The following is a 21,244-nucleotide window of genomic DNA, read 5'->3' on the forward strand; positions in this document are numbered from 1 at the left end:
GGTGAAAACTAAAAATTAAAAACTTAAATCCTCGTAATTTTGCGAGAAATGGGTCAAGCCCCAAATTTGAAGTATTTTCATCGATAAAATTGTCCATAGATTACGCCCTTAAAGTTTGATCACTACAAACCCGGACACACTGTATATATTTAGATAGATTAAGCAAGAGAGAGCTAAAATGTAGCTCCTCTACTGACTTTTGTGTTGTTTTATACATTATGTAAGAAAAATACCAATAGGGCTTTCCCTTAATTAAATCTGCTGTAGCCAAAGAAAAGAAAAGCGCTTGGTATAAAAACAAAGCACATCAACCGATGCAACTTGCACAAAAGCTATTGAGCGAGCCACGTCCGACAGAAGCCAGCGTTTTTAGGGCGGACTGTTTGACTTGGTAGATATCGCTTGACACGGCCATGAACGCTAAAAGGTCTGGAAAGAAAATGAAGAATTTCAGTCTGAAATCTTGATTCTCAAAAGAAATTGGAATTCGTAACTTCATAAAGTAAATGCAATTTATAAGATGACAAATATTGGAACGAAAAATAGTTTATTTAGTCTATCAGAATGTACTTATATTTTCTAAAAATATTTATGTAATACCAAAATGAGCATCTTCTATAAAGGAACATTATTCTGTAGAAGCCACGGTAGAAATCAGTGACTTACCTAGGGGATAGGTAAAGTCTGAAAATATAAATCAGTTTAAAATTACTTTTATAGTAGTAGTTTCAGTTTTTTTTACTAGCCTAGTCTTTTTCGAGGGGCAATGGGACGTGTCTCGTTATTTCAACTCCACACTTGTACGACAGGCCATAAGACTGTACATTTTCGTTTAAAAATCACCTTTATCACAACTAAATAAGATGCCAGTGTTTAGCGTGACGTTCTGTCGTTTATACGACGAATCTCAACGATTTGATGGCAGCCTGTTGGTTGTTCGCGTACTAAGGTGGAATTAGCCCCGTAACATGATTTTATTAGTTAACTTGATTCTTTAGGGTACCACGTTATCTTTTGGGGTGATTTTAGGCCCGTGTTCTGTAACGACGCTGAAAGTAAGATTCAATTTCAAGCATAGATTGAGACTTTTTAATATGTAGTTGAATTTTAATATAATCCATTACAAGCTTCAATATGCTATAAAATGCTATTTCATTCATCATTCATGTTTTTAGTATCATTTCAGACTAAGTTATTGTATTTGAGACCTTTAAAACAGATTTAAAAGAAGATAGCTTTTCGTTGTAACATCTTCGCGTAAAGTTATTGATAACTTTTCAAGTTTCTTCGAAGCTCCTCGAGTGTCATCAATCATGAGCTGTGTAGAGCTTAAACTATCAATAGGGTACATTATCATCAATCCTGCGCTGACGTGACATCAGTGGTAGGTGCAAAGTTCTATAATAATATTAAGTTAGCAGCTTTTTTGCATAATATCGGCCAGCCCCTGGTTGCTCAGACACATAACTTGATATGCCTTTTAGGTTTTATGTATTGAAGGATGAATATAAATGCACTAGGTACAAGTTTTCAGATTTCAGAGGTGAGTAAGTAAGTATTTATTGCTTATTTCTGGTAGATAAATAAAAAAACGATTTTAATTCAATCAGCGTTTGTTTTGTAGTGTTGTTCTAAATTAATTTCCATGTAAAAGATCCTTTAGCAAACTCCGACCTAATACTCAAGAAGTTTAGTTCGCTGCATAAAAAACTGCATTGTTCTTAGAACAAACGTATTTTTAATCAAATAAAGCAAACAACAGCAGCACCGCAGTAATTTCCACCGTAACATTAGCAAGCAAACCTTAATAAATCTTAGAGCAAAGTTGCAAGAAACGTATTCTGTTTGTGTTGCCGTTGCTTTATGGCCAGGAGTTCTCAAAGTGAAGCATGGGAAGAAGCAGGTCCCACAAGTTTTTAACCATAATGAGCATGTATTTTTGAGGCAATAGTAATCGAAATCAGTTAGCTTTCGATATTGTTCAGCTTTATTTTGATTTTTACACAATTATAGTGTATCTCAAGTGGCAATCATACACAGACATGGCAGAAACTCTCTCTAGTCGTGAGATTTCGTCCTTTTCATGTATTAGCTACTACCATGTGGTAAGATTTATAAGTATTATAATTAAGGTACCATTGTACTCTACTTACTGAAGCAACGAGGGAAATTCAAAAGAGATGTTGAGCTATAGTTTGAGAAATTACCTATGTTCAAGAGTAAGGTAACCTGCAAAACACAAATACCAAGCAAGAGCAAAAACAAGTAACCCACCTGGGACTGTTTGAACACGAGCTTATGAAATACCAGGAAGATAAGTAAGTAGATATTAACATAATACTAAAGTAGGTAGTACTTAGGTACCTTTATTATTTTACAGGCAGAATTTACAAAAATCACATGTTGGATAATATTGCTTGTTATTGGCGGATCAGCTGCAGATAATGGCTACGACTTCATATCATCATTACTATCATTGGTAACGTAAAAAGGTATTTTGATTCAACACTGATACGAAGTAAGACCCTATAGTTATTAATTTCCTTGATGTACAGAACCATTGCTTTTGTGTTTCATTACAACAAATAGATAGAAGATGAAGATTCTTTTTGGTTTTATCTGTGATCGAAACATCATTTAGTTCACTGAATAGAAGCAAAAACTAATATCATCTACTCATAGACAGAACATTACATTAATCTTACTGTAATCTAAGTATGATTGATTGCGAGATCGATTCCTAAAATATAATAAATACGATATTCATATAAAAGGCAGATTTTCCTTTCACACTATAATAAATAGCCCTTACATACACGTGACAACGTAATCAACTTTCTTTTTTTATTAAATATCTATTCTCTATTCATCTCGTCTACTTATTCTTGCCGATTGATTAATCCGACCAATGTCAAAGGACGTTCACCACTCTCAGCCAATATCAAGATTTATTAAGATTCGGAATCCAATTTTCCGAATCGTGTATCTCTGATCAAGTGAACAGAGCTGTGAACAGTGTTACTAAAGATGCAATTTACGAACCTTAAGTGAGCTTAAAGCTTATTACTGTTTAAATTTCCCTAAAGTAATGGTCAAACAACAGTCATGTTGTACATACATTCCCTACTGCAAATAAAACTCGCCCGTGTTAAGTTTCCGCTGATAGCCGCAAGCTCGTGTAAACGGAAAGAGTGAAAACTTTCAATACAAACTGTAGCTTTTCGTATACCGACTCCCTTCCGTACTAAGTAAACCGTTTACGTTATGCTTGCCTTCGTTTGGAACATTTCTATTAAAATGAATATCTGATTTACTTTTAATCAAAAATCTCAGAATCAGCTTCAGTCTACCTACACAGTATCAATTCCACAAATAGATACCTACATTAAAAGCGAACGGTACCGCAAGTAACTTAAATCTTTGGCCAATTTAATGATCAAAATTTCATTTTATAGGCTTCTATTTAATTGATTAGAAATATTCTAGACATCATAATCTTATTGACGCTGCTGTAAGCCAATTGCTACCTCGTGGTCTGTTGTTTTAGTTAACCAACTTTTACTTTTTTAGATAAAATAAGGACGTATATTTAAGCTTGTTGTGATAAAAAATGCTTCAAAGTATTAGTTTGTTCAAACATAATATCTACCAAGTGATCTATATTGAAAATATTTTATTGGTTTATCAATACAGTTGCAGTTGCAGTTCTGTCGTTCACAAGACGTGATTTACCATCATCGTACACATGACAAATTATTTTGATAAATACCTAAATACAAGTTAAATAAACACATTATCCAGCTTTGTCCAGCAGTGGACGTCTTTCGGCTGAAACGAACGAACGAAACACATTATGTTTGTCTATCAATAGAATTGAACTTCACTAAACAGGACTCACGACAAACTTAAAACAATATTTTAAAACTATTTTACGTGTGCCATTTTCGTCTTTGCTATGTAATGTATCACTGCAATCATCACTACACAGTATAAAAAATTCGCTTTCCGCTGTGTGTCCCTATGTATGCTTAGATCTTTAAAACTACGCAATGGATTTTGATGTGGTTTTTTTTATAGATAGAGTGATACAAGAGGAAGGTTTTTATGTATGTAGCACCCGTGCCGTGCAAAGCCGGGGCGGGTCACCAGTAAAACATTTTTAAATAGGTATCTAGAGACTACTGTATGTTCGTCGCATCTTTATAACAAACGGTTCACACTCCACTGGTCTTCTATTAGTATCTACTTATTAGAGCGGATATATTTTTGCAATAAATCACACTGAGCTCTACTCTTATCGCGTTGTTACATCTTTTCGTTCATGTCGTTATTTGAAAAGGAAAATGGAATTTGTAGAGCCTTAAACTTTTTTTTTAAATTTCCTGTGATACTGATCAACTGGGTGCAGCTTTGGTATATGTATATCTGTATTTATTGCTTAATTTTAGATACTTTTAATATTTTAGCAGGAAAATATAGATCACACTAGGAGTTGTTGTGTGACTGCCTAATGCACGTTTTCACTATCAATCCCTAATTTTTAAGAAACCCCTTTAAAAACAAAATGTTTGTTATGTGTTACCCCACTTAAAAATTAGGCATTGATGGTGAAAACGGGCATTAATATCAATTATAACGATGAGTATTGTAGAGAGTATTGTTTATACAATATACCCAGGCAAGCGAATTTTCCATAAATAAAATTACTAAAATCTGAAATCGAAGTTGCAATCTGTCACTTGATTGGCGACTTATCCCCTAGCGAGAAATAGGTATCTAATAAGTTTCTGAATAATTTTACTACACTTTCTCACAGCCCCAATAACTTTTAGAACTTTCATAATAATATCAACAAAAGCTGTTGCACTTTAAGCACAAGATTGAGAGGAACAAAGTTTCGCGGGCAATCAAGTAACAAAAAGCTACTAACTTTAATTAAATTATAATACCAAGATATTTCAACCATTTAAATTCCTTGTTGCACAAATTGGAAACCAAATGTCTTAAGTTCTTATTAAAATTATTTCCCTTTAGTGTTATCGATCGATGCTTTACATTATCGACATGTTAGGACAATCGATTATTGAGCTTACCTATTGTTTGTTTTAATGATAGGTATTATAGCATCACAGCACTAATCAGCAATTAATATTGGTTAATTCAATTTACTTCACAAATATCTTTCTAGTTTTGAATGACTGAATAATAAACTGACTGATTACTGAGATGAGAGTATTCTGAAAATCAAATACAAAGCTGTGAAAAAATCTAAAAGATAAAGGTACCTATATTCTTTCTTTGTAGCCACAGGACCTTTTCTGGACATACCAATCCCAACTAAAATAGTAAGAACACGAATCTTAACGCGACGTTTTTTTTTAATCCACAACGAGGAAGCTCTTGACCTGTATCTGACCTGATGGAACATAAAGCCGTGAGTACATAATGTAACTCAATAATAAACGTCGCGTTAAGACCCGTGTCTTACTATTTTAGTTGAAATGGAACGCGAACGTTTAAAATCTTATACCAATCCCATTTGACGTTCCAATCATCGTGAGGTCAATTCTGCGCATATCCACTTACCAGAACACAATTGAAACTATTGGAAGCAATGTAACTCCAATGCTGTAGTAGCTCAGGGGATTGCATTACCGAAACACATTTAGGGTCGAATTCGGACCAACCACGTCTGCAGCAGAATTCCAATCGAGTGTTAGCGCTCTCTGCTGGACAAACTTGTGTGGAAACTTCTGTCAATAAAATTCAATGCTTCAAGATATTGGAATTTGGACAATCGATTTATATCTTAGATACGAACTTTGAAGATAAGTTCGCATGGTTCTATTGAAAAGGAAAAGTCGTGGGCAAAAGATATCCATTTCAAAATTGGAAATACGTGGGTAAAAGTATATTTATAAAGAAAAATTTCATAAAAACATACTTTTCTGTTTGTCAACGAAACTTTCCAGTAAAGTATATTTTAGATCTATAGAAAAAATTATGAATGCCAAAAATTACATTTTCATGCTAAAACGTTTCGATGAACTTTAATTTTTCCATTGTTGAACGAAAGCTTGTAAAGCTTCACTTCTAGTTATTATATTTTTCGTAACAATCAAGAAATATGTCAACGTTTCTGAAAATAATTAAAATTCATGGAAGCTCCAAGAAATAAATAAGCTACTTGACGTAATTATTCCAAGCAGACATTACGTGAAACCAAGTAGTGAATAATTAGTGAACTACAAAATTCCTAAAACTATTAAAGGATTTTTCGTTCATAGATCTTGTTTTCGTAAGGAAAGATTACCTCGTAGCCCCTGGGTGCTGTATATCCTTATCTTCGCGTAAACATTATGTCCCCCCCACTAAATAGTGTGGTAGCTTTCAATTAAGCTCAAGAACAATTAATTAATTTGTAAGCTTGGGACACGATGTGATTGTTCTTTAGGTAAGTTTTTCTATTAATTTAGAATTGCAGTGTCTTGTTTTTCTTAACTGATTTATTTTATGTCTTAAATTACACATTAGAGTTCCTACAAAGTGCAAATTCCTAGCGTCAAATAAACTTTAAATTTACCTCAAAAAATGACATCCAAAAAGCAATAGTCATACAGACAATTTACTATATCAAATTCATTGTACAGTTGACAGCATTTTAGTTTTAAAAATATTGTTGCAAAATCGTTTGTCTTACAATTTCACTAGAACTTCATTTTAATTCCGGTCGCAACTTGTGTCCAGCGTTACAGTTCTCGCTAAACTATTAAGCTCGAAGTCAATTAGGTACCTAAGTCCGTTTTCACTCAAACTTGGAAGTTATTTACTTAGTGAAGTTATCTGAAGTTGTATCCTGAAATGAACTTTCAGAACTTCTTATTACGTTGCAGCTGAAACTTAATGTTCTGCGATACTGGAGGAATTATTTCAGGCGAGTTTGTGAGGATTGAACTAAGTTTGTGTTTCAGTGATGATTTACGATGTTTTGTTAAAAATACAGGGTTATAAAGAATTCTTCTAAGGCACTTTTACGCTAAAAAAGATTGTTAGTTCGTTGAAATTAACAAATAGTCAATGCATATAGGACACCAGTGACGTCAGAGGTTACAATAAATTGAGTCTTATCCACTCATATAAAATTATAATTAAAGGTCGTAAATAAGATTTTAAAAAGTACTTTGATGACTTTGTTTATCTATCGAAGGACCATGTGACCCATGAAATGTCGTTGATTAATTATATTAAGAAAGTCTGTGACCCCTATAAAAATAATCGAATTAAATTTGATTGTGTGAATTTTAATGTCTAATTTTCCTATACAATGTATTTTGTTTTTGGAATAAATAAATTGAATTGAATTGAAATATTCCAGTTCTAACCTTTAGGACAAAATTAAGGTCGGACATTAATGTTCTCGAACGTCCCAAAAAATATTTAGGTAATATCCTACAGACTTGAGAGTAAAATACCCTGAAATTATGTAAAATGAATGGATTGTACTTATCTAGAAGATCAATCTTTTTCAGTAGGGTAATCGTAGATTTAGGATTTCTAAGCTAAGTAACTGTGTTAAGCAATGACTATTTATGTAAATTTAATTATACTTTGTGCCTTTTAACCGTCTCTATCGTATTATAATGTAAAAAATAAGGACAGACTTCTAAATGTCTGATAACGCTCAATCGTTCAGACGACGACGAGTAATACATACAATCCTAACAATTAATCAATTAAACCCAGGATCTAAATCTAGAACGTAGTAGGAAAGGAACTAGTACCTACGACGACTAACTACGACTGTACGACGTACACCTAAGTGCAGGCCTACGATGCGCACTACTTACGTATGTACGTTGCTTTGCTTTATCCTGCATTCAACCACGTCTTTAAGTTGAAATAGTAAAATATTTCAAACGTATACATTTTTTAGCAGTAACTGGGCAATCTGTTAGGTTCGAACCGTCCAAAGACTTCGTTCAACGTCGTAACTAAGTCTGAAGCGCTAATAAACAGTATACGAAAGTATAGATCTTCAACTTGAAACAAATCATACAGATACTTTGCGTTTTTCAGCAGTTAGTAACATACCTGGGCAATCTGGTCGAACCGTCCAAACAGCTCGTTCAAGGTCTTGACCAGGTCTGAAGCGCTGAGCCTTTCAGACAGTGGGGTGAAGTTGACGATGTCAGCGTAGAGAATGCTGACGTTATTATGGCGCTGCACGTGCATCTCGTGGAAACGGGTTTGTTTGGAGCTGTCGGCACAGGCGTCGGCCATCTTGAGCATTATGGAGCGTTTGACCTGGAACAAAGAGAATATTCTTTTTAGAAATAATTAAATAGGTTTTAGTTAACTCTAAAGTCCTCCAAGTAAACTTAATAATTAAGTTCTTTTGCTTAGAGTGGGTTCACCAAATAATGATGAAAAACGAGGATGGAACTTGGTGGTAAATGGTTACAATCAATTTATTAATGATTATTGTTGGAATTTGTTTTTGGGTTTCGCCTTACGGAAGGTCGGACTCGACAATCGTAGGTACATTATCGCAGTTGCATGTATTTACCTTGAACAAATAGGACTAGAACCAGATTCACCTATACAATAGGTTTAGTTTCTAGAATATACCAGTAATAAGAATTATTACTATATTCATCTTTTTCACTTTTATTTATACAGTAAGTCAGAGAGACGAATAGTCAATTAAATCTTTTTCAGGATTATCTTTTCCCTTTCAGTATAATAAACCAAATATCTTTGTGACTTAATCTTCTAAGTCCTTTTATTTGAATTCTTCATTCTTAACATTTGACCCAAGAAATTAGGGGTAGGGGATTATTTTTATCACGGCTTAAAGTAATCAAGAAAAGTTTGCGAGATTACTCATCTTGGCCTTTGTTACCAATCCAGGGTCAGCTGAATGCTTCAATGGGGCTTTTGTACTTTTTAAATTTAATTACAATATTATTAATTTCGTTGTTGATTAACTCAATAAAGGATACTTGAGGAAAAGTATAACATCTTTAACTAGAGGCTATCCTTCAATCAATAGGACTTTAATAAGTTTACCTGTCTAAGGCTGAGTTGCACCACCTAACTTTGACCGTAACTATAACAATAACCGGTGATTTTTGTATGAAGTTTGACAGATTTTTGACGTTGTCAAAGTTAAAATAAGATGGTGCAACTCAGCCTAAGTCTACCTGTCTAATGCCCGTTTTCACCATCAATCCCTAATTTTTAAGTAACCCCTATTAAACAAAATTCCTGTTATTTGTTACCATGGGGGTCACTTAAAAATTAGGGATTGATGGTGAAAACGGGCATAAGTGTCTAAAAAAAGATCTATTAAAAAGACGATAGAAAATTAAAATTTTATAATTTAGTCCAACTGATGAAGTAATTTCAACGTAAACCTTTATCAAAGCAACAGAAGATTAGTCTGGGTTTGAAAAATAATTATCTGATAAATCTCCCGAAACGGCCCTGTCTTAAATGAGAAAAGTGGCCCAAATCCATTTGAGCCCGGAAGTCGCCGGAAGAAAGTACCAAAATCATAATAAAACACTGGGGATGCCTATGACAAGTTATTCCGGAGAACAAAATAAGATGGCACATTTCTGTAAAAGGTAGAAAATTAATGGATGAGACGAAAAAGCTTCCCTTTTTGTTTGTTCTCTTATTTTGCTTATTGAATGTCGTGTTGACCCAGCCCTGTAAATTGTGGACAAAAATGAACCCCCTGACAGTAATTTGGCGGCAAATTCACAAAGACGCATTGCTGTGAGTATCATGAAAGGAAAATATAAATTATCAAGACGTTTTAGAAGTAGGTATATTCACAATGAAGTCATAGCATCGATTAGAAATATTCTAGACTTCCGCTAGTGTGATTCTAGACAGTCTAACCAACCGGTTAAAGTAGTCGAGTATTGATACATTAATTTCAAGAAAAAACTTTAATTTTATTTGCGTCTAACAATGTAGAGTGGATTAATATCCCCATTTTAGATGCTAATTACATCCTTTTGTATGAAAACTAAACGTTCAAAACTTAGAATATAAACTCAATTCCATGTGACTAATACCTTACATTGTCAAGTAAATTGAAGGATCACGAAGACAATGCCTTTCACAGCCATCTCACACATCCGTCATACCTCACAGTACGACCTCGTTTAAACAGGTAAATGTATTTTGTTCAGTTTTCAGAGAAAGTTAATGTTTATCTTAGTTGTATTCATGAAAGTTCGTCTTGATCTACTTTTCAAAACATTTGAGAGCGTGTTTGTATGGATAACTAATAAAGAAGGTGATTTTAACAAAGAGAGTGTATGTAAAGAAATACTTACCTAAGTAGCTCAAATAATTTCTCGTCAGGCAGCATTTGAAATCTAGTCTATAGTTTAGAGACTTACATTTAGAGGTGGGTATAAAATATCTTGATTATAAGACTATTAAGCAGTAAATGACCGCAAACATTAACCGCAGCAACACTACTGATATACTATAAATAAAGAACGATACAAAACCACAGCTAGTGTTGTGTGTGATAAAAAATCTTTTATCATTCATCTTGGTAGAGAGGCGCGTTTTTTAACTACTACTCATAGTATTCATATAAAAAATGGTGTGAGGACAATTTAATTGCACTTTGGTGCAACTACTAACAGTGGCTCCATTTGTTCCAAGAACTATCATAGCGCCTTGACCTAACGGATATGCCTGACTCACTGCGTAACGGTCCACTATATGGAATTCCTTCCAGGATGTTGACATGCAAAATATACTATCAGTCTGTGATGTAGGTTGTGGTTGAGGAATCCCCGCTATGGCATGTGCGATATGACGTCACGATCCCATAATTAAGTATGACGCGAGCGACATTTCAATGATAAGGTTGATGTAACTGAAGACTCATATTATTTGGTAATAATATGAATATGAAAATGTAGGCAAATATTATAAAAAGATCGCAGCTAAAGACTAAAAGCTGCGGATTTCAGTAGAAGCTGGTATCATTGCAAAACACGTGTACCTATGGTTAAAAACCGGGTTTCATGATGTCTGGCTGAAAGTAGGACTTAGAAAAGTAGGTATACTTATAGTAAATACATTTTAAAACTGAAGCGCTTAATTGAGTCAGTACCTGAGGTAAGTATGGGAGCGGTTTTTTATTACGTCAATATCAGCAAGACTTCAGCCCCCCTAGACAAAACACACTTTTTGATCGAATCGAAAATCAAATCCGTCAAAACTAAATACAAAAAAGAGGCTTTTCGACCACTTTTCGACTGGTTTGCGATTATAATTTGCACTTTGTCTAGACCCTCAGATTGGTATGCTGTCACGTCATAATTATGTCAAAATCACCCCTCCAGTGCCGCTTCATACCCCAGTCACTGTCTCAGGTTAAGCGTTAAATCTATAGTAAGCTTTACTTTAATTTCTGGCTGAGTAAATCCATTTCAATTGATGAAGACAATAATACAATACATAAATCTTATAAATCATATAATGTAGTAAATACGACATGTATAAAAACAACGGACTTATTTATTAAGTAAATAAAGTTACGTTTACACAGAAAGAAATAAAGCGATGTGTGTATTTACTTCATGATGATCTTTATCTACTGATGTGAAATTTATTTATTTAGGGTTACTTATTTAATATCACTTCAGGCTACGTCGAAGACTTAAGTAATTCTCTAAGTATTAGTAATAAATAGGTATTTATTTATTTGCAAACATTTGAGAATCGTATTATGAACAGATTTGAGAAATTGATTGGTTCATTCAATAAGTATTTAATCTCCTAAGATTTAAACAAATATGCATTAAAATTTTATCTTAATATCCAATGGTAATAGTGTAGTACTCGTATATTATTTACAAAAATTGTGAACTAAGCAAAGGATTAAGCGAGCAATAAAATACAATGTTTGTGATGTATTAAGTCAAAGTTTATCGTAGGAGGATAATAACCGCAATTTGCCGGTTTAGTCGTTTAGTAGTTTAACTCAATAGTAATAGGTACATCTGTAATAAGGTAGTTACATAAAAATAATATAATTGTCTAAAAATGTAATCCAATTTCGTAATAATCAATCTAAAAAATAATACCTATTATTACACTTAAAATAGTCGAAGCTCATTTAATATTAAAATTAATTTAGTTAGAATTCTTACTAACCGCCACAGGACACCTGCTTTGGGGGAATTCTTAACGCTTGACCTTTAAAGAATTTCAAACTCTACATTTGAAAAATGTTGAAGGCTAGGCTTCCTTGAAAAGGTCGTTATGTTTTTATTATTGTAAAAGTTTTAACTGTTATTTCAAACGGAAAAATTCAGGAACCAAAAATTATACATAAAAAATTTAACAAACATTTGCTCAAATCTTGTCATCATCATCTCAGCCATAGGACGTCCACTGCTGAACATAGGCCTCCCCCAATGCTTTCCATGTTACCCGGTTGGTAGCGGCCTGCGTCCAGCGCTTTCCTGCTACCTTTATGATTTCGTCGGTCCACCGGTCTCAAATCTTGTGCTCTTCGTTAATTGCTTGCAACTTGTAAATTATGCATTGAGGAACAAAACCATGTTTATTGCGTAATCAGTGGTAGATATTACCTTACCCAAGAGCAAGTGAGAGGTCAGTGTTTGCGCAGTACATTATGTCTTTAATAAAAAATAAAAAAAATCGTTTATTGCTTGCTTTACAAAAAAGGAATTACAAAAAAAACTTATATTAAAAAGGTGGAAGCAACTGGAGGTGGCTCAGCTTGTGCTGCCAAGGACTACATGTCCTAGACGGCGCTGGTTTTCAGCCATCCCCACTTCTCTTGAGGTGTTGATCGAGAAGAATGGTCACGGGGGCTTAGAAAATACGAGTAAAAGGAATAAATGTCAAGAAATTTCTAATAAGACCTTCCTTACATTGCAATTGGAGCATAAAATATATCAAAATTAGCGATGTACAGTACAATGATATTAAAATTTGTGAAAAATATAGGTATGACACCGTAAGTATTTCGGAGGAAGGTGAATCACGTTACACGACTAAGTATAGTTCATAGTCATAGCTCTATAGAATCAATCTCAACCGCCTACTATGACAGAATGCCTTTATACAGGATGTCCCTTTAAGTATGGATTAATAAAGATTGATTCAACTTTTCAAATAAATAAATAATCTTTGGACAATTTCACACAGCGCCAGCTAGCCCCAAAGTAAGCAACTTAATGCTTGTGTTATGGGTGCTAGCTTAACGGATATACTACTTATATACTTTTTTTTTAAATACATAAATATTATACATAGTCACACCCAGACCCGTCACAGAAATTAAAATTCATCATTTCAAGAACCCGGGACCTCTCGGCATAGTAGTCCGTTCTGAACCACTACACCAAACGGCCGACAAAAAATGTAATTACCATAAATAAGTTGATCATAGTAAATAAGATATAAATCTGCTTGAGTTTCTGTATGTATTCTTGTAACTTAAATCTATCTTTTTCTGGACTAGCTCACAAGACATAATACATATTTCTTAGGAGAGTTTATGTAAGGCCATGTTTTTGAAAAATACTACGTGTCACAGCACAGGAACACCAGGCACTTGAAGTTGGAAGAGATCCAAACTTCCAAATACCAAAAAGGAGTGTAAACAATTCACTTGTGGTGTGGTATCATTTGAATTGAATGCCCCAAAACCCACTCCCCCTACATAGTGAGCTTACGTGACACAAGTCTGGTGCTTGAATGCTGCGCGTGCGCTCAAACCAGACATTTAGCAATATTGTTATTATACTATGAAATTGTGGGGCCAGCTTATCGCTAGTATAACCTAATTTATTGACGAACTATCTTTCCGCCCGTGGCTTCGCCCGCGTGGAATTGTGTCTGTGACAGAAAAACTATATCGCACGCGACCCTGTTTAAAAAACCAGGATAAAAACTATCATATGTCCTTTATCGGGACTCAAATTACCTCTACACCAAATTTCATCAAAATCGGTTCAGTAGTTTAGGCTTGATAGCGACACAGACAGACAGAGTTACTTTCGCATTTATAATATTAGTATAGATTTGTATAAGTACAATAATAATAATGATGTTAATTTTACTACGTTTAGGTAATTATGTTTTTGTTTGACTTAATTTAGGACTAGTTTACATTGTGAAATTAGTTGCATAAAATCCATTCTTAAAGACTTTGTAAACATATTTATGAAGGAAATGTGTTAATTAGTAAAAGTAGTAATATTAGCCTTACTACCATTTTACTAATTAACACATTACTATACATATTAGGTCGTCGTTTCAGCCAAATAACGTCCACTGCTGGACAAAGTCCTCGTCCCCCAAGGTTTTCCATAACGAACGGTCCTGCGCTGCCCGCATCCAGGTTCTTCCCGCGACCTTTACCAGATCGTCGGTCCACCTAGTAGGATACGTATTAGGTATTTTATAGTATTTAGGTATTTTAAATTTGTTTGCTTTGACCAAATCGTTGAAAAATTCGTATAAGTACATTTTAACTGACATGTCGGAAAAATAGAATGAATGAAGACTACAATGAGATTAAGCTAACTTTTTAGCACAGCCTTGATAGAGACCAGATTATACCAGGCGTGACTTTGGAACTTAAACAGTTAGTCAAATATCAAGGCGATGTTACCAATTTTATTCAATAAGTAAGTATACCTACTTCAAATTAACGTAACACGAGTAACACGAGTTTATAGTGACGTAGAGTCTTAAAATATAGGAGCAGTGATCTCTTATTTATTGAAAATGAAACGATTTTACCGTAAGTGACCCCGATCAACAAAATATACGAGTATGCTGCCAGTAATGATCTGATCAGATGAAAAAGATTGACTTGGTAATTGTAAGTCCTAAAAGAAATCTCAAATCTCAAATTGCTCTTTGCTTGTCTTTTGTACTGTCTGAAATTAATTGTAAAGATCGTTCAAAGAAACCGTGATCGTGTAACATGATAATAACAACCTTCACGTAATAAATCCAAACAAAGGCATTAATATGTCGACAAAGATTCATTATTTGCTCAATAAATACCGATATAAGCTTTCTTAAGACTCTTTTCATTTATTTACAATTCAAGGACTTACTAAGCACTTGTAATCTATTCTCATAATGGTTTTGCAATACAGTAATTATTACAACAATAATATTTTTTTAATAGTAAGTAAATAGTTGTTACTGTAAGTTCTTTAGACTCTGTTCTTATAGCAAGTTTTCTTTAGGTAAATTCACCCCTACCTTCATCGATCTACCTCCATTGGTTTTGATATAAGATTACTGCCCAAACCACTTAACATTTAGGTTGAAAATGTGCCCTGATAAACATTATTTACATGAAGACTGTAGGAATATTTTTTTTTCCTATAGAAGTGAGATTTATTTGTTCAGAATTATCATAATGTTCATCAGTCACATGCTGATGAAGACTTCTCACAACATTTTCCAGATTGGTGAGAAGCAACTTGAATCCAGCGAGTTCCTGCAACCTTTATAAGGTCATCTATCCATAATCCACCCTACACTTGCCAGTACCTACGTGACTTCTATTCCAAAAACAAGTTAAACAAGATGCCCCATCGGCCGTTGATAAAGACTTCTCACAAAAAATTCCAGATTGGTGAGAAGCAGCTTGAATCCAGCGGTTTGCTGCAGATTTTATAGGATCATCTACCATGTGGGTGGATATCACCCCACACTTGCCGGTACCTACGTGACTTCTATTCTAGAAACAAGTTGAGCTACCCATCAGAAGTCGTCAGTTCTGCGTGCTGTGTGTCCTGTCTAATGTACCACTTTATCTTCCTAGCACATTGGGCTGTGTCAGCGGCTTTAGTTCGTTTACGATTTTCCTCATAGATTGAAGATTATATTGTTGAAAAGTTTTAAATACTTTATTGTATTGCGACATGCATTTTATCTTGTACACCAATAAACCAGCTCAATATGTCAGTTTACCACGTGCCATATTTGCTTTCATGTAAGCCCTGATAAGAGATAACAGTGTTTGCCCGGTAGCAATGACCGGGTTATTGTAGATTTTGAACAACTATCTAATGTTAACAATAATAAGTTACAATTTAAAGTTGAAGATACTTTAAAAAAATTTAGAAGAGCTGACTATGAATCCAGGTGAGAACGTTCATTCACGACGGTCATTAGTTTCCAGTACCTAAGCCTAAGCGTGATCAAATCAGAAATGAAGAGATCCGTAGGAGAACCAAAGTGACTGACAGAACCCGCAGAATTGCTAAAATCAAGTGGCAATGATAGCCGCTGGGGCAGAAAAGTTCTTGAGTGGCGACCACGAGCCGGAAGACAGCGTGGGCAGGCCTCCCACTAGGTGGACCGACGATCTGGTGAAGGTCGCGGGCGGGAGTTGCCTGGTCGCGGGAGGACCGATCTTTGTGGAAATCCTTGGGGGAGGCCTTTGTCCAGCAGTGGACATCTTTCGGCTGAAACGAACGAACAAACGAACGAACCTAAGCCCACAAATAGTCGAATCGAAATTAATAAGAATGATAATAGAATATTATTACGTAAAGGAAACGTTTTTGTTGTACCTACTCAAGGAAAGAAATAGTAGGTAGCTAAGTAACATAAAATATTAGAATATTATGCATAATTATCACGTTGATATGCGTAAATAATGCCTATTTATTATTACACCACAATTAACAAAGAATGTTTCCCGAGAATTTCTTTGATTACTAAGTATATCTTAAGATGCATCATATACTTCCGTTTTCTATGATTCATCTAAATTTCATCTTAAGCGTCGCTAAAATGAGACAGCAAAGCAAACGTTACCGAACTTCTGTTATGATTTCATTGTTATGAAATATTTTCTTTGTAATTTTAAAGTATTCGTCTCAATCACCTAATGTGAAAGCAATATTAATTTGTCAATCTGAAATTCGCGTTCTTCGTCCCGGAGCTTAAATCTATTCATCATTATTATCTTCTTCTTCTCTGTCCTAGCCATTTTCCATTATTGGGGTTCGGCTCTTCTCGTCTTGAGGCGCCAGGACAGGAGTAGGGTTGTCGAAACATTTCCTTGGCCACAGTAGACCCTTAAAAATGGCAATATTCTCTATATTGAGGAGACACATCAGTGAACGTTTAGCATGTAAATGTTTTGTATTATTGCCAACTTAGTGTTAAAGTAAAAACAAGCTTTTGTAATTTAATTAGCAGGTTATGAAGCAACAAAAAGAGCACACTAAGATCGTATAGTAAATCTCCTGGCACATTCTTTCTGTAATGTATAATTACTCAATATTATCATGTTGTATCAACACGGAGACGTGTTTCATATTTGTTTTTTTTATCTAGATATCACCTATGCATAAAACATACAAAAGCGTGCTATTGCATTACAACACTTAAATCAAGTATAAATTAAAGCCGAGAAACATCTACGCATCAGATTAACGATCCATTATCTGTATCAAGTATTGCAGATTTACAGCACTAAGCCGGATTAGCGTTGCTGAAATCAATTATAGTTACAATGATAAACAAAGATAAAAGGGCAGAACTCCCCTGCGCCCACGCGGGTGATTCACAGCGGATCGTTCGATGCAGCCGCAGTAAACCCAGACCAGTCAGAAGCGATTGAGACACCATCGCGCGCGCACGTATGATTGCGGTCCCAATATCGCACCCTGCGCGACTCCGTTCGTAACTGGTATTGTGAAGTGGGTGTGTCGGTGTAAGTTTACTGTGATTGCTTGGATCAAGTGTGTATAGTGAAAATTAATAAATATGTTTCCGAGGATACAAGGATTGGTAAGTTTATTAAAAAAGTTAACGAATTTTTGTTTTCTTTATGTTTAATATTCCTAGGACGTTTGGGAAATCTACTATAAACTTTCCAAAATAGATCTACCTACTTAAATTATTTGGGAAAATACTATTATTGTAAAACCCAGCATTATTGTAATAGTAAGTAGGTAAACAATATCCTTATAGTTTTCCCGCAACTAATTCATTCCAATGATATCATTAATGAAAATTACAATGAACAATGTTTTAAAACATATAGCGTAGGTCCGACATTCAGGAAGTAGAGCTAAGTACGAGATAGCAAATTGATAATAACAATAATTATAGTGTTTTGACCCCTTTATGTTTACTTGCTGATAATCTTAATCAGCTGAATCTTAATATTATGTTAACCTCGGATCAACTTACGTTCTAATCAGTTGAGTAAAGTGTGATTATGTCATTCTCCTAAACCTCGTGTTAAATAACACCATTACTGGCCTAGGTCGTAGAACTCGTTTAGCGACCTACACAAATTTATCTAGAATCACAATCTCTATATCAGCAATAAAAGAGCTGACCTAGTTTCCTAATGCAGATTATACGCTTAACAAATTAATATCAAAATTTCAGTCACGTACGCCTCTGTTCGATTTCACCTCAGTTATAGCTTCATAATGCCTGTTGGTCACGTTTTACACCTTATTAGATACCCCTTAAGGATCAGACCCAGATTCATTTGGAGTCTCAAGGGATACAATAGTTTCATAAAAGATTTGAGGTCAGTTATTGTATTGGTTATAAATTATTTTAGTTATTTTTATTAGTCAACAACAATTACTATCAACAGATGTTAGTTTAATTTACGATCATTTGAGGTCAGTATTACCTATAAATTTTAGTTAATAACAATAACAATTATGACCGACTGATGTTAGTTAATGGTTAAAATAATAATTTACATATCAAAAAATACAAACTATTGCTATTATATTATTACCAGCTGTTTAGCTAAAATGTGGACACATTTTTAATGTATGTTTCTAGCATTACTAGAAATATACAATTAATTATTGTCAAAAATGAACGCTCTTGTTAATGCAATGAAAGAAAGATAATGAAGCATATTAATATCATTACCATCATTAGCATTATTGTTAAGAAGACAGTAGCAGTAGAATTTTCTACTATCTCTACTCTCACCAACATCTATAGAATTCCGCTTGGTAATTAGGTAGAGTCTACCTAATTACCAACACCCTATACTGCAGTCTCCTGAATAAGTCTACCATAATCTATTTTTCCTAATAGTTCTAGCAATAGCTTACTTCTTCTACTCAATTCTATGGCATTAGCACGTGGTAAAATACACACAAAAGGTGTTGATAAGAAGAGTTACAATAACACATTACCTTAACACAAAACAATTGAAAGTCTTTAAGGGAAAACAAAGTTAAAGCTCGCCGACAACATTTTAAGGTTCCTTTAATAGGTCAATGGTTTCTTTGAAAACCATGATGGTGATGTTAGTCACCTTTGTTTGAAATTGAGTCACATTTCAAAGTGATTCAAGCGATGGAAACCTCTTTCTACACAATTCAGGACAGTCAACTGGTGAAGTAGCTTGTTGATTTTCCTCGTCAAAAGATAAGAAAGCCAAGTCACCTGTTTTCTTTTGTTACTTTATTAATCGTATTAAATTCGCGAGGAGTAAGAAAATTAGGAGCATTGGCAATTTTTGGTCCTTGGTCAACATTAACTCCTGTACAGACAAATACGTCTTCAGAATTAGGGACCTTGCTAAAGGTGCTCATAACATCAATGTTGCGCAAATACGCAAAAAAAAATTAATTTTACTAATTGGGAAGTAGCAACAATCGAAAATTTGCATTTTAGATGAACACTTGACGGTCAACATCTTCAAGAATTTAGTATTTAATTCGCAATTCATTTTTCATTTTAATCTAGGCACCATTAGAAATACAAACTGACACATTAATATCGGAAAAACCTTGATATTTAATGTTTAAATTTTGTAATAAATGTATTAAGTCATTGGTATATGTAAGCCTTTAGCTACATACTTACCTATTAGTACAACAAAGACACATGTAGGTAAATGATGTGAAAAGTTTTTATCTTAATAGAACTTTCTCGTAAAGGATGAGTCAGGAGACAACCTAGTATTTTGACAGGTTAATCTAAATTCCCGTCACTTTGAGAATTAGGTATTGTTTCGTTATTGTTTTTTATTGTTTTGTTCCTTTCTTGAGGCATAGGTAAGTGATCTTTGTTTTTGTAATTCTGAAAGAGAATCTTTATAATTTTGTGGTCCTTCGTAGACTATTAATGGCATTTAACGGAATTCTAGTCCATGAAACCCTTTCCACTGTTTGAGTTGTGAACTCCGCGGTTACAAGATAAAATAAGTTCTTAAAGTCTTCGATTAGGTACGTTTAATAACCGATAAACAACTGTGTTTTATTTAATGGACACATTATCCCGAGTACGTAGTACGTTTTAAGGAAAATAATTAAAACACGGACGTAAACTCTTATTTTTATAGTAAACGTACCTACAGACGATGGCATATGAAGGCAAACAGTTGCATCTTATGTAGTTGTAATTAGTTTCTTTGTAATAAAAATTACTATAATGGTCTGAGGTGCTTTCAACTGTACCTCTGTACTTTTAAGCATTTTATCAACTCTGCCTTCAAAAAATCGAATCAACTATTAGTAAACTCAGTCATATCCAAACAATTTGATTGCCAGAACTAACACCTTTAAAACTTTTCGTCCCGGTATCAGATTCCCGTGGGATAATATAAGTTCTGCCTTAAAATAATTACCAGAAAATTACCAATTATTGTTATGTTAATCGTTAATCGGTTATAATTATCAACAAACTTAGTAGTAGCACAACCTCTGCTTAATTCAAACTAGAATAAGTGTGTTAGTTGCACTAGGAACAATATAAGTCACATTAATTTGCCTCTTAATTTAATTATGCGGGTACATATTACAAAAGCTCTACACATAGAATATAGGACTCTAGGACATAGAGCATTGTACAGTCCTTTGTCCAGCTGTGAAGTACTTAATATGGGCTAATAACAATCTGATTAAAGGTTAACATGACGCGTATCTGAGCCGGATCAATTATTTTCACTGACGTATACCGCCGTTTTGCGACGCTAACACCAAGTTTTCCAATAAGACATAACCGGTTCAAATAAATAATGGCGTTTATATACAATACGTATTTGGACTTAGAAACAAGTTATTAAACATGTTGATTCGTTTACTGATAAGTTTATGGTATAAATATTAAATATGAAACGGTTGTTGTAACATTTATGATGAAAAGAAGCTGTAAATTGAAAAAGTTAAACGTGTATTGTTTTATTCGATTTCCATTTAAA

The 21,244-nt window shown here is 34.1% G+C and overlaps 2 protein-coding genes across 2 annotated transcripts in view; one reads left to right on the top strand and one right to left on the bottom strand.

Annotated features, from left to right (window-relative positions):
• LOC114363060 (adenylate cyclase type 2-like) overlaps window positions 1-21,244 on the bottom strand; it is an 87,096-nt gene that overhangs the window by 30,479 nt on the left and 35,373 nt on the right. Inside the window, exon 2 of the mRNA XM_028318665.1 lies at window positions 8,092-8,304. Within this exon, the coding sequence (XP_028174466.1) occupies window positions 8,092-8,289 (198 nt within the window). The 5' untranslated portion in view covers window positions 8,290-8,304. The remainder of the gene's footprint in view (window positions 1-8,091; window positions 8,305-21,244) is intronic.
• Window positions 17,641-21,244, top strand: part of LOC114363059 (uncharacterized) — a 30,179-nt gene continuing 26,575 nt past the window's right edge. The window contains exon 1 of the mRNA XM_028318664.1: window positions 17,641-17,844. Within this exon, the coding sequence (XP_028174465.1) occupies window positions 17,821-17,844 (24 nt within the window). The 5' untranslated portion in view covers window positions 17,641-17,820. The remainder of the gene's footprint in view (window positions 17,845-21,244) is intronic.

Source organism: Ostrinia furnacalis, unplaced genomic scaffold (assembly GCF_004193835.3).
Source record: "Ostrinia furnacalis isolate ACB-3 unplaced genomic scaffold, ASM419383v2 OfSCF6947, whole genome shotgun sequence".
Taxonomy (NCBI): domain Eukaryota; kingdom Metazoa; phylum Arthropoda; class Insecta; order Lepidoptera; family Crambidae; genus Ostrinia; species Ostrinia furnacalis.